The 14,182-nt window shown below is 37.0% G+C and overlaps 1 protein-coding gene across 1 annotated transcript; it reads right to left on the bottom strand.

Annotated features, from left to right (window-relative positions):
- Positions 1-1,934: 1,934 nt before the first annotated feature.
- LOC121323649 (transmembrane 4 L6 family member 5-like) lies at positions 1,935-10,177 on the bottom strand. The gene is made up of 6 exons (XM_041264826.1): positions 10,004-10,177; positions 7,962-8,159; positions 5,901-5,969; positions 5,047-5,216; positions 4,051-4,243; positions 1,935-2,518 (listed from the first exon to the last, which is right to left on the bottom strand). Exons 2-6 carry the CDS (start codon positions 8,136-8,138, stop codon positions 2,504-2,506), a joined length of 624 nt encoding a protein of 207 aa, XP_041120760.1. The 5' UTR covers positions 8,139-8,159; positions 10,004-10,177; the 3' UTR covers positions 1,935-2,503.
- Between the last annotated feature and the right edge of the window lie 4,005 nt (positions 10,178-14,182).

Consider the following 14,182-nt stretch of genomic DNA (forward strand, 5'->3'; position numbering starts at 1 on the left):
TGAATTGATACAGAGTAAATACAAAAAGACTACAGCACAGTCTCAGTAAACTCGACTTTCATTTATAGGGGTGTGCTGATGGTCATATTACTTTAAAGAATAATTTGTAGGCAGGTATTAAATAAATGAAAACACATCTATTTATTAATGTGTTGATTTCAAATATCTGCCCTTCTTTCACTTTTCCAACTGAGTATCAACAATGGCAATGCACTTCTGCACTAAACCTTGAAATTATTGTATGATGGCATAACTGTTTGTTGAGTCTTTCTCAAAGTGTGTTGCAGGGTCAATACCAATCCCCCTGTTCTGTACCTCTGCTCTGTTTCAGCCCTGACCTGTCATTGAAACGAACATGCAAAACAGCCCAGAAGCTCTATTTATTTATTTATTTTTTAATGTTTATTTAAAAAATAGATTCAAAAGTAATGTACAGGCATTTTGGCCATTGAGTATTGGGTTATTTAAAGATTAATAAATATCAATGTAAAAAAACACATGAATGGTGTATTTCATTATCTGTACAAATAAATCAATACTATTGCTTATTAGTGAACTAACGTCTGTGCATTGTCATTATGTCTTAATCTCCAAAAACATTTGAGTTCCAAATTGTAGCACTTTACAATAACTAAAGACAAACAAAATATGAATTTTATATAACATGACTCCAAATTAAAACAAAGGATACACAAAAGTATCCCAACAGATTGTAGCTGGTGATATGTACAGGCTGTGTATAGAAGTTATAACCTGTATGTGTCCATTTCACATCTCAGTACAACTCCATGAAGTAGTCAGCAATGTGATAACTCAGCCAGGGACGAATTTCCACCACAAAAAAATGGAAACCATCTTGTTTAAATTGGATTCTCTGTGATTAACTAGGTTCAAATCTGAATAACTATACTCAATTTGAACTCCTAATTACGCCAGATTGTAAAAACTGAGTATGTAGATCTAAATCAAAATATATTCAGTTAATATATACAGAACACTTATTCCTGCAGGAATTGTGCAGGTGTCCTGCAGGAATAGGTGTTCTGTATGAATATGTATACATACATCATACATCAACAATTCCTGCAGGACTCAAATATAATTCCTGCAGGACACCATCAATTCCTGTAGGAATCCTGCAGGATTTTTTTGTAAGGGTTGTCAGGCACTCATCCTGTTACACTATGCAAAGGATAATTGTAGTCCAGGTAGCCTGGCTGAATTTCCCAAATTGTTTTAGGTTTGGGTATAGCACATCAGCATAGTATATACTGTAACTGCTATATCAGCATAGTGTCTCACGTGAATATCTCAGGCACCATAATAGCTAGAACTTCTGAGACTTCTTTTAATGTACAGATTTGGAGCTTTCCAATCATGTATTGTATGTCCTGAACACATGTTCCTAAGCGATACTACAGCAAACCGGAACTAAGGCTTGAGTCATGTGACATGAGTCAGCTTCTAAATTTCGTATGTTTCCTATTACTCGGTCGCTTCAACAGATAGCATTGTGTTTTCAATGTCATTAAAAAGAGCAGGCTTTGTGCTTTCTATTGATGTCAGGCATGCCTATATAGGTACTTTCTACCACCACCTCATTCAGTGCTCCATTGCTGTGACGAGTGGCAAATCGGTAGGCGTGTTCAAGTGCCTGCAACTCAAAAAGAGAAAGATCTGGGAACTCAGTCAATATACCAAATGCAAGAGGAGGCTTGGCGCTTTCCAGGGATGCCCAGATGTTATGTTCCTTTCCTAGAACTACAGTATTCAGAATAGTGGTGCCTTCACTTGCTAGGAGACAGCTGTGTGCATTGGGCGTCTTATCCATTTTGCACAGCATAAAAAACACATTATACCAATCGATGGCTAGAAGTAAAGGAAAAGCAAAACAAAGTGTTCATATACACATTTTCATTCATTCATTCATTCATTTACTCCAGTTGTTAGTTATATATATGTTGTTTTATTGCTGGGGTCCGCTTGGACCCCAGATTACCAGGAAAGTCTGCTTTCCAATGAGGGTTAATCTTAACCAATACTTAAAGCACAGTACAGAAACCAGAACTAAAGGGCACAGCTGAAAATTAATTGAAGATAGACTTAGGACAGAGGGAAGGGGCACTTCTTCACACAGAGAATGGAAGGGAATGGAATGGGTTACCCATTAGGTCATGTTGTTGAAGCAGAATCACTTGGATCCTTTAAGACCAGACTTGACAAAGATCTGAGATCAGTCAACTACTAGGAACCAGATGATCTTAGATGGGCTGAATGGCCTCTTGTTCATAAGTTTTTGTTCTAAGACATCTCAGCCTTTTTCTCCCCCTTACAGCAGGGAACTCTGGAAAATGTTTTCCAATTACAGCATGTTGTGACCGAAGCCATAGTTCCATATAGTACTCCAGACTGAAGCTTTGCAGTTTACAGCTTCTGTTATTGTTATGAAAAACTCAAACTTAATCTGCAGGTTACCACATTCTCTTGCTTGAGGTTTCTTGCTTCAAACCGGTCCAACCTAAAATACAGGAATACAGATCATTTACTTTTTCATGCAGGTATTGGCACAATATAACATTGAAACGAACATGCAAAACAACCCAGAAGCTTTTTTTTTTTTTTTTTTTTTAAATGTTTATTTAAAAAATAGATTGAAAAGTAATGTACAGGCATTTTGGCCATTGAGTATTGGGTTATTTAAAGATTAATAAATATCAATGTAAAAAAACACATGAATGGTGTATTTCATTATCTGTACAAATAAATCAATACTAATTCTTATTAGTGAACTAATGTCTGTGCATTGTCATTATGTCTCAATTTCCAAAAACATTTGAGTTCCAAATTGTAGCACTTTACAATAACTAAAGACAAGCAAAATATGAATTTTATATAACATGACTCCTTTAAAACAAAGGATACACAAAAATATCCCAACAGATTGTAGCTGGTGATATGTATAGGCTGTGTATAGAAGTTATAACCTGTATGTGTCCATTTCACATCTCAGTACAACTCCATGAAGTAGTCAGCAATGTGATAGCTCAGCCAGGGACGAATGTCCACCACAAAAAAATGGAAACCATCATGTTTAAATTGGATTCTCTGTGATTAACTAGGTTTAAATCTGAATAACTACACTCAATTTGCAGGAATTGTGCAGGTATCCTGCAGGAATAAGTGTTCTGATCTAAATGTATATATATATATATATATATATATATATATATATATATATATATATATATATATATATATATATATATATATATATACATACATCATACATCAACAATTCCTGCAGGACTCCATAGACAGAGCGTCCATAGTTGTGAGTGCAATAAAGTCAGTACTCCATGAATGTATTCCTTTGTATAACAATTACAATGTAATGTAACCCTAAATGAAACAGCCCTGAATCTGCTAAGCAAGGCGGCATGTCTTAGTTTTACCTCAGAATTTATATTGTGATTGAGTATTGAAGGTAATGAAGTATCCTGCATTTTAAAACAGGATGGTACTATAAGATTAATGAATAGGTAAATGCATATATAAACTATTATGAACAATTATTATGGTTTGTCAGAGGCAAATAATGTTTCCAATTTTAAAGCTGCTGATTTCTATAACAATGTTGAGTTTAATTTATCAGGAAATAAACCTTAGCACACCACAGCATTTTCAGCTACAGCAACATGATGGTTTTACAACAAATAAACAGTGTGCTCTTCATGTGTAAATCTCTTTGCACGACATGTAAGTACACAATTGTATCAGAAAATGTTTAAGGTTAGCATTATATCATGCAAAAAAATGTACACATAATGTATACTATGCATAATAGCATTGTAATCATGTGTAGTGCACATGTATTTACTAAGTAACTACTATGTAAATACATAGCAACTAGATACACTTAATGTGAAGTGTTACCCACTCATTCACCACATTGATACCCCTGTAGCTCCATTCTACCTATAGCTTCTGCTTGTATGCTTCCCATTGCCCTTCAGTGTAGCCCCATTGTCTAGAACACTGAAGGGAACCTACCTTGTTGTTTCTTACACCAGGACCAAATACACAGCCAGCAAGTCCGTTGAGAATCTGAACGACACAGAGAAGGGCCTCGGCTCCACTGAGCCCCAGGAGGATGCAGAAGAGAACCACGTTCCAGAGCACCACGTTGTGAGGCTCCACGCAGACCGTGAACCACAGGGTGCGGTTGTAGAGATAGCTCACCTCCCTAGACAAAGGAACCACAAGGGATACACTTAGCACACAGACTGGCCAGCACTGGTCTCGGGCAAATGGGGATGCTCAACTCCTGATCTTTTTCAGATTGTTATAAAAGTTTACCGCAGTAAATTTGCACAGTAATTTCACATTTTTTTCACCATGCTTTTGCTATGCATTTACCATATTTTACAGGGTGTCAAGAAGAGCTACTTCCTTGTAGTGACCCCTGGGCAATGTCTCTGACGGCAAAAAGCTCTTCAAATCAAACTTACCATGCAATGCTTAAGCAAAGCAATGTTAGGCTTGGTTAGTACTTGGATGGGAGACCACCTGGGAATACTGAGTGCTGTAGGCTGCATGTTAAGCTCATATGAATATATATATATATATATATATATATATATATATATACCATATTTTACAAAGGTTTCTATGTGCTTGTTAATATATTTTGTCATACTTCTCTGGGCTTTCCAATGCTGACCATGCTTCCAGTATGCTTTATTACACTCAGCTGTGTTTTTATAATGGGGAAACATTTATAAGGGTCACCCTCAGGATGCGAAAATGGCTTCCCTGTTTGTCGTAGTTAGGTGGTTATTAAGCCTATTGCTAAAATATCTCTATTAAAGTAAATATATTACTTATTCATGTCAATGCAGAAAAAAAACATATTACCCAACAGTTTTAACAGTGTAGTTCATACTGACTAACTTTGACCATTTCATTTTCTGGGCATTAGGAATAAGAAATTTTGGTTGCACCACAACAATGATTCATCTTTGTGGGTGGTGTTTATAAGATCAGTACCTTGTGCTGAACTGCTCGAGAGGGTAGCCCCACTCCAGTCCTTGGCTTCTGTTGCTGAAGGTCACTTTGTACGAGCAGAGAGGCCCCTTTACCAGCCCGTTGCAGCAGATCATGAAGCACAGGGTGGAGCCAGTCAGTGCCACAGCAGAATACAGAATGGAGCACAGCATCTGGGGGAGCAAGCAAGTGACACTAAATAGTAACACTTTACATTGTGTCTGTAATTACTACTGTATGAATTTACACAATAGTAATATCAATGTTATTATGCATAGTTACAATGTACTTAAATATTTTCAAGTAGGCTCGGGGGTCCAGTGGTTAAAGATAGGGCCTTGTTACCAGGTGGTTCCCAGTTCAATACCCGTTCAACCACTGACTCACTGTGTGTAACCCTGAGCAAGTCACTTAACCTCCTTGTGCTCTGTCCTTCAGAAGAGATGTAAAATAAACAAAGTCCTATTGCAAGTGACTCTGCAGCAGCAGTTGTGATGCATAGTTCACCCCCTAGTCTCTGTAAGTCACTTTAGAGAAAATAATGTGATAAATTATTAATAATAATCTCTTTTTTTTGCACAGTATAACCTGCAAGTAGTAACAATACCCTGAGGCACAGAGAGGCATAGTACCAAGCAAATATCAACAAGAGATGACAAAAACAAACAGAATGTCAGTTGCACTTGAAGGCAAAACAAAGGAAGTATATGCAAAACCATATTTAAACAGTGCACAAAGGCATTAGCTGAATGTTTGTGTAATGTTTTTCTAACTAAATACAGTTGTAAATAATTGTATTTTATTGTAAAACTTAACAAAAAGGCCAACGTTATTAATTAAGAATTATCAATTTTTACTTTAGTCCTGAATCCACAGCAACCCATTTTGGAACTGGCGGACATAAACGATTTGGCACCAATAAAAACCTAAAAAACAAAAAGACGTGCTTAATATACATTCAAATAAGGATTCATTCATTTATTTAAAAGAAATCCACTAGAGGTCACTATTGCAATGTTTGGTACTGTATTATATGTACCAAGTGGGAATTCACTGTCAGTCCTGTACCCTTTGAGGAGTGGTCTGGACAGATAGAAACTAGGTTGGTCAGAAGTTAATCTTGTAAAGGAGACAACAGAGAATTATCCACTGTTTCAAGGTGTAGTACACAGATTTACTTTAGTTTAATCACTTTATGCCTGGAAAGCCAGCACCGATACACCTCAATAGTGCAAGCACTAATACAATGAGAGACCTAAATATCCATACTCAATAAAAAAAAACAACACAACAACATTTTCAACCAGTTACTATACTACCTATATATACTAAAGAGAAATAAACTGAAATATGTTGAGTGCATAAGTATTCAGACCCGTCAACTCAATATTTGGTTGAAGCACCTTTGGCAGCAATTACAGCCGCAAGTCTTTTTGGGTAAGTCTCTACCAACTTTGCACACCGGCTTGGTGCAATTTTCCCCATTCTTTTTGACAGATTTGTTCAAGCTCTCTCAAGTTGTTTGGGGATCGCTTATGGACAGCAGTTTTCAAGTCTTTCCATAGATTCTCAATAGGATTCAAGTCAGGATTTTGACTGGGCCACTCAAGGACATTCCATTTCGTATTCTTAAGCCACTCCAGTGTAGCTTTGGCCTTGGGCTTTGGATCATTGTCCTGCTGAGAGGTGAATTTTTGCCCCAGTTTTAAGTCTTTAGCAGACTGAAACAGATTTTCCTCTAGTATTTGCTTGTTCTTTGCTCCATCCATGTGTTCTTCAATCTTAACAAGCTTTCTAGTCCCTGCTGAGGAGAAGCATCCCCATAGCATGATGCTGCCACCACCATGCTTGACTGTAGGGATGGTGTTGACTGGGAGATGTGCTGTGTTGGGTCTGTGCCAAACGTAACGATTGGCATTTAGACCAAAAAGTTCCCTTCTTGCCACCCTGCCATACAGGCTACTTTTGTGAAGTGTTGTGGATATTTTTGACTGATGCACATTTTCTCCCTTCTCCGCCACTGAACTCTGTAGCTCTTTCAAAGTTGTCATTGGCCTCACAGTGGCAGCCCTCACCAGTTTCCTCCTTGCCCGGCTGGTCAGTTTGGAGGGACAGCCTGATCTAGGCAGTTTCTGGGTGGTACAATGCTCCTTCCATTTCTTGATGATTGAGTAGACTGAGCTCACAGTGATATTCAGAGACTTTGATATTTTTTTTGTACCCTTTTGGTGATCTGTGCTTTTCAATGACTTTATCTCTGACTTGCTTTGAAAGCACTTTGGTCTTCATGGTTGAGTCTTTGCTTAAAATTCACTACCTGACCAAGTACCTCACAGAGACAGGTGTTTTTATTCACATTTTATTTTTATTGCACACAAACAGAGGCCATTCAACTAACTGTGTGGCTTATTAAGGTCAATTTGTGCACCTGAATTAATTTAGGTTTGCCACAGCAAAAGGTTTGAATACTTATGCAATCATGACTTTTCCATTTTTATTCATATTCATTGTCTATTTACTTCTTTCTTTTTAAAGCAACAAAATGTGAAAACTGTCAGAGGGTCTGGATACTTTTGCAAGACATATATATAGCTGCAAAGTTTATCAGTTAATAAGGGGAAGCAGCTGGTCAGTTAATGGCAGACAAATCACACTGAAGGAGTGGAGAAAAGTGACCAAGGATCAGAGGTAACAGAAATGAAAGTAAGAAATGCAAGACTGTCCTGTAGCTTAGTATGGTAAAATTGTGTTTCCTTAGATGAAGCTTCCTATTTGTTATAAAATATGTTTCTTTCAAAATTGCCAAATGACATTGTGTATGGAAGTGCATGACAGATAAAATGCATGGGATTATTAGTATTATCTTGGCTAATGAAACAGCTTAATATATTATAATGTAATTTGGGTATTTTTCTTACCATGAATCCCCCACCCCACAGTCCACTCATAACCCAAGCATGCATGCTGACGTTCCCCTCTATGAGGTAGCGGTACTCGAAGTTTGGGAAGAGAAGGAAAGCGTTGGCTAGGACGCACGCCAAAACCAAAGGGAGGAGAGAGATCCCAAGGCAGCGAGCACACCTTCCCGTACACATGCTGACTGTTGAGGGCCACACCTAAGCATGAAACACAAAGTCTACAATAAAGATCTGTTCTACCACGTGAAGGAATGGTTTGTTCAGGACTGTTGATTTATTACTTTTCTCAACAGTTGGTGAGAGGGTTAGGAATGTCATTTTTATACTTCAAAGCATTGTTTAATCTAAGGCCTTGATTAAACCAGCCATTAATAAGTATGGCAATGGTGGCACTGTGAATTTTGATTTAATTCAGGATTAAGCAATCAAACAGACTGCTCAAGTCTCATTGATTGCACTGTGCGCTGAACCTCATGTCCAGATCATAAGTCACAAGGAGTCTTTAGTGAATAGTGATCTAAGCAGAAGCATCAGAAAATCATATTGAACTCACATAAAGCCTTAAACTACCATGGCAATGCAAAAAATACAAAATATTAAAAAAAATAATGTGTAGGACATTTTGCAATTACAAATTACAAATGGCAAATATGCTATTGGGGGGGTTACAAACAGCAATGCAAGATTAGTTTTTAAGACAGTTCCTTTTACAGTTTATTGGTGAAAAAAGCAGAGCAAGGAATCAGCTTGTGTATTTGCTTTTTTTGGATGGTTCAGTATGTAGTAATTGTTTGTGTTTCTTTCCTGTAAGATCTGACATATCATTGGTCAATCTTTGCTTAAATGGAAGCTGGTTCTTTTTTTTCTTCTTTGGAACCAGTCATTATGAGATATAAAAATAGCACATTTGATAAATTTAAAAAATTGCAAATGATTTATTTATTTTAACTGTGTCATTTAAGCTCAAGTAGATCAAGCAATTACAATATTTGAACTGGAAAAAAATAGCATAGTTTAGTGTTAAAAGGAAAAGCTATATTTCAGTTCAGGTGAATTCTTTTGCAACAGTATATATAATTGATTTCAGCATTGAATATACTATTGAAAGAACTAACTGAAATGCTTATCTTCTTTGCCTAGTTCCCTAAAAGTTACATTTTAGAGCCTGTGATTGAGTATTTCAGTTATGAATGATCTCCTCAAGCACAGTCTGTAAAAACAAAATAACAAGAACAACTAATGAGGATTCCCAAATGAAAGCTTCTACAATATATGCCATGGTAAACTGCAAACTGTAAAATACCATGTTATATATTTATACTAGAGGAACTATTTATATTGGAGGAAAGACTTGACTATTTATTACTTAGCATGATCACTGTTCTAAACAATACAAATTATAAATTGTATTACATGCCAACAGGAATGGCTCTGCCTTTTATTTTTGGTTTCCTAATTCTGCTATAATGTGATAACAGTATACAGTACAGTTTGGGTTAACAAATGTCACATTGTCTGACATGGAATTACTCTTTCTGTTCAAGCCCAGGGCCTGCAAAGCACCTGACACATAATATATAGAACTAGAGAGCATGAGGATTTTAACCACACTGTAAAAGTACCTCCTTGCACACTTAATGTACACAGGACTTGTGCTTCAGATATACAGGAGGACTCTATTAACAAAGCTTTCATGTATTAGGTATTTCAAAATACTTTTAAAGTCTATTTTAAGTACTTGATTACAGTTTAATATTAATGATGGCAAGTTTAGCAGCAATGTAGAACAGTTTTATGCTTCAGAACCTCTATACTTTAACACCAAACAAACTAAAAAAGTAAGGAGGTAATGCATTTTAAACAGGTCATAATGCAACAGCAGCACATTTTCAATGATATATTTTTTGCTCAATTAAAGAAGAATGTTATAAGACTGATGAACCCTGCAGTCCACAGGTAAATAAATGTTCACAATATAATATTAATAATAATAATAATAATAATAATAATAATAATAATAATAATAATAATAATATACATACCTGGTTTAAAGAAAATAAATCAATATCAAAATGTTACGTTAAACTGTGTTTCCGTGCTTAGAAAAAGTGTACGACAATATACAAAATAACTGCTTCTCAAACAGATGCCCACAGTATGTCCAAGCTAAGAAAGCTGGTGAAGTATGGTGATGGTTTGGTAAGCAGTCTTCTGCAGGTTCCTTTTCTATCGCTGTGGAATCTATCTCATCACTTTGGGAACTATTAGTCCTCGAGTTCCTTAGCTCCACCCATCTCCTGCTGTCTCTTGTATTTAGAAATCAAGTAGAGTTTGACAGCTTGGACTTTCGTCATCGCTCAAGTGTTTGATCCACCTGTTCTTTAACTGTACCACAGTGTGCGTAACTCTGGAATGAGGAAGTAAAACCCAATGCCTGTGTATTTCCCTTTTGAAACACTGTTAACTGTGAACATTACAAGGTACCCAGTGTTGAGGAACTTTTAAAAAATAATCTGTAACAGTGAAAAGTTACTTCAATGCCATTTTCTAGCAAGATTATATGAAAAGCGTGCTCATGTGACATGCAGGGTTTACCATGCACTGTTGAAGCGCTTTCCAATTTCCAGGTTATGCATTAGCCATAGCCGTTTTCTTTAAATGTAACGGAAAGTAAGTGTTATTTTTTCATATAAAATGTAATTCGTTACCACATTCTGCTACCTGTCTGAAAAATAACCATTACAGTTATTGAAAAATGTAATCAGATTACAGTAACGCTGTACATATGACATAGTAATTATTAACATGCTAGAACTGCTATCCTGGCCTTCTACTGAATTGAGCCAAAATGTTGTGGTACTCGCTGTTACTCAGTTTCATTAGACAAACACAAGCAGTATTCTGATAATCACTTCCTCCAATTCCTGTTTGCACAGCAGTTCTCATGGAGGGATCCAATTTCATCCTGTTCTCGTCCTTCAGCTTTACCCTCTGAAGTCCAGCTTCCCACAGGCGCCCCCTTACTGTACAAAACAGTGTGACGCATCCATCCCATGTGAGGCTTCCTCTCACTTGAAATTAACTTCTTTGGAAAATTGGAATCATTTCACTTTGGAAACTGTTACTGTTACTGCTAGAATATACCCTGTGCAGAAATTTAGGAAGGGTAGAAAATGTAAGGTATTGGCATTACTGCCATCTATTGGCTATAAAGCATCTGTTTTGGGCCCTCATAGTTTATTACACTAAGTTCATTGCACTCCCTGTTTGTTTACTAATATAGTACAGACACCCACTGGGTGATTTTTGCCATCAAATTTCTTCACTTGTATTCTAGTGTCTGTTGACAGTTTGATGTCCTCCATTTTAACGTACTGGACACTGGTTTCTGTTACAGATTGCTGTGCTGGGACAAACTGCATTGTGAATGCTCTAATGAGCCAGCCTGAAGAATATTCTTGCTAATAATGACAAGTATGTCAGTAACATACATCTCCCACCACAGCTGTAAGTTCAAAATTAGTCATTAGTATGAAGAAAAAAGGTGATGAGCATGTGTGGCAAAGTGGTTTGCAGTGCGCACATGCAATGGTGATGCGGCGCTCAGGACAAACAGACACAATGGTCCACTTCCGACTGACCCTGGAATGAACTGTCAAACCATCCAGTACGAGGCACACTGTTTTAGTGTGCTCTCACAGGTTGGAGGGAGATTGTTGATTCATTCGCTTTCTGTCACACCATTACATCACACATCAGCAGTATTACAGAATAGTATACAATAAGAATTAGTAATGAAATGTGAAATCATTATTTGCAAAGTAATTCTCCAGATTAATGCAAAAATGTGTTACAAACAGACGGATGGATGAACAAATATTCAAGCACCTCCCTATATCCCCAGATTGTGATTTTCCCAAAAACCTAAATAAAGTTACTACCAATTCATCGCAATTAGACAGGCAGACACCTCCTACATCCCCAGGATCATGTTCTCAATAACATGTTCAATCATTTTACAGTTTTTTACAATTGCTTTGACACATTTTGACATTTGACACAATTCTGACCTTCTGACCTTAAGACATATTTTTTTTATCATGTTTACATACAATTACATACTCAAGTTTTTAAGTACTATTGTCTTTTCAAACAATCTATTTTAAATGCTAATTGATAATCTGGCAAAACACTTAATTATCTGAGCATCTGGCAACAATTAGTGTTCTGTTGCAAATGACCTCATCCATGTGAGAATGCAAAGAAGCTTAATTGATAATCATTACATCACTACATAAAAACTCTGAGGAAACAGCAGCAGTTTGTGACAAAATGGAGCAATTGGATGAAGTTGCCTGATGTGGACGTGGACGTGGACGTGGACGTGGACATGGTCAATAACGTGTGGTAGTCTCCAGTGAAATTAGAGCGGTTCTCCAACTATGTACAGAAATGTGTGAAGTGAGAGATCAGGGTAAAGTGAGAGATACAGGTGAAGTGATAGATACGGGTGAAGAGAGAGATACGTGCAAAGTGAGAGATACGGGTGAAGTGAGAGATGCATGCGAAGTGAGAGATACGGATGAAGTGAGGGATACGGGTGAAGTGAGGGATAAGAGTGAAGAGAGAGATACGGGTGAAGTGAGGGATACGGGTGAAATGAGGGATGAGTGAAGAGAGAGATACGGGTGAAGTGAGGGATACGGGTGAAATGAGGGATAAGAGTGAAGAGAGAGATACGGGTGAAGTGAGGGATACGGGTGAAGTGAGAGATACGGGTGAAGAGAGAGATACGGGTGAAGTGAGAGATACGGGTGAAGTGAGAGATACATGCGAAGTGAGAGATACGGGTGAAGTGAGGGATACGGGTGAAGTGAGGGATAAGAGTGAAGAGAGAGATACGGGTGAAGTGAGGGATACGGGTGAAGTGAAGGATAAGAGTGAAGAGAGAGATACGGATGAAGTGAGAGATACGGGTGAAGTGAGGGATACGGGTGAAGTGAGAGATAAGGGTGAAGAGAGAGATACGGGTGAAGTGAGAGATACGTGCAAAGTGAGAGATATGGGTGAAGTGAGGGATAAGGGTGAAGAGAGAGATACGGGTGAAGTGAGAGATACGGGTGAAGTAAGGGATATGGGTGAAGTGAGAGACGCGCAAAGTGAAAGATATGGGTGAAGTGAGGGATACAGTTGAAGTGAGAGATACGGTTGAAGTGAGAGATACGGGTGAAGTGAGAGATACGTACCTACGTATTTTTTCTCAGTGTTCTTTCAAACAACATCAGCATTTAGGTAAAAGAACATTTATCTGCCAGTTTTTAATTTTTTTTAATAATCTCATTAACACCACAAACTGGCATTCAGGTCTTCAGCATTTTCATCTTTGAACACACTGCTATTTAGGTGTCTTATGTCAACTTTTTAATATCCTATTATGTATCATTCTCTGTTGGTTCTACTTATTAACTAACAACTTATTTCAGTATTACAACATATTTATGAATTGCTGTTTGACTTGACAGATGCAATCTCTTGAAGTATATTTTTATCTCCACTGCGGTCTAAATGAGTCACAGCTGTTTCTATATGAAGTCAGAAGGAGGATATTGTGTTTGAATACAAGCAGAAGTAAACTTTATGGGGTTATTATTTGTTTCCCAATTACCCTTACAAATACTAGTCAACTTTACAATAACATTAAGAAGTCATGTTGCTTGTACTGGAGTATATAGATTTTTTTGCTCCTGAGTCTTGTGAAATATATGGAATGATATACAAATAATTGTTACTTTTTTATATAAGCTGCCCTGCCAAGATACCCCTTACTTATTAAATATCTCAGGATCCCTGAATAGATAATCATCTACTCTTAAAAATATGCAAAAAATTTTAGTGAGAAGGCCATCTCACAAGTGCTATGGTTCCCCATATTATTATACATTTTCTAGGAATAAAGAAAGACGTCACTCACACCCCAGGAATTGAAAACCGTCTAAATGAAATGTCCAGCAATCAGAGTACAGCTCCACCTTTATTTCTCTATCTGAATTAAAAAATTAAATATTGAAAACAGTGAAAAATGTACGAAGGGAACTTTATACAGTAAAGTACAGAACAAAAAACTGTTCACATGACCTAACTGTAAACTAACCAAATTGTGAAATAATGAGGAAGCGCTGCATTATTATTATTATTATTATTATTATAAATCTGTTTAACTT

Source organism: Polyodon spathula, chromosome 11 (assembly GCF_017654505.1).
Source record: "Polyodon spathula isolate WHYD16114869_AA chromosome 11, ASM1765450v1, whole genome shotgun sequence".
In the NCBI taxonomy this organism is placed as follows: Eukaryota; Metazoa; Chordata; class Actinopteri; order Acipenseriformes; family Polyodontidae; genus Polyodon; species Polyodon spathula.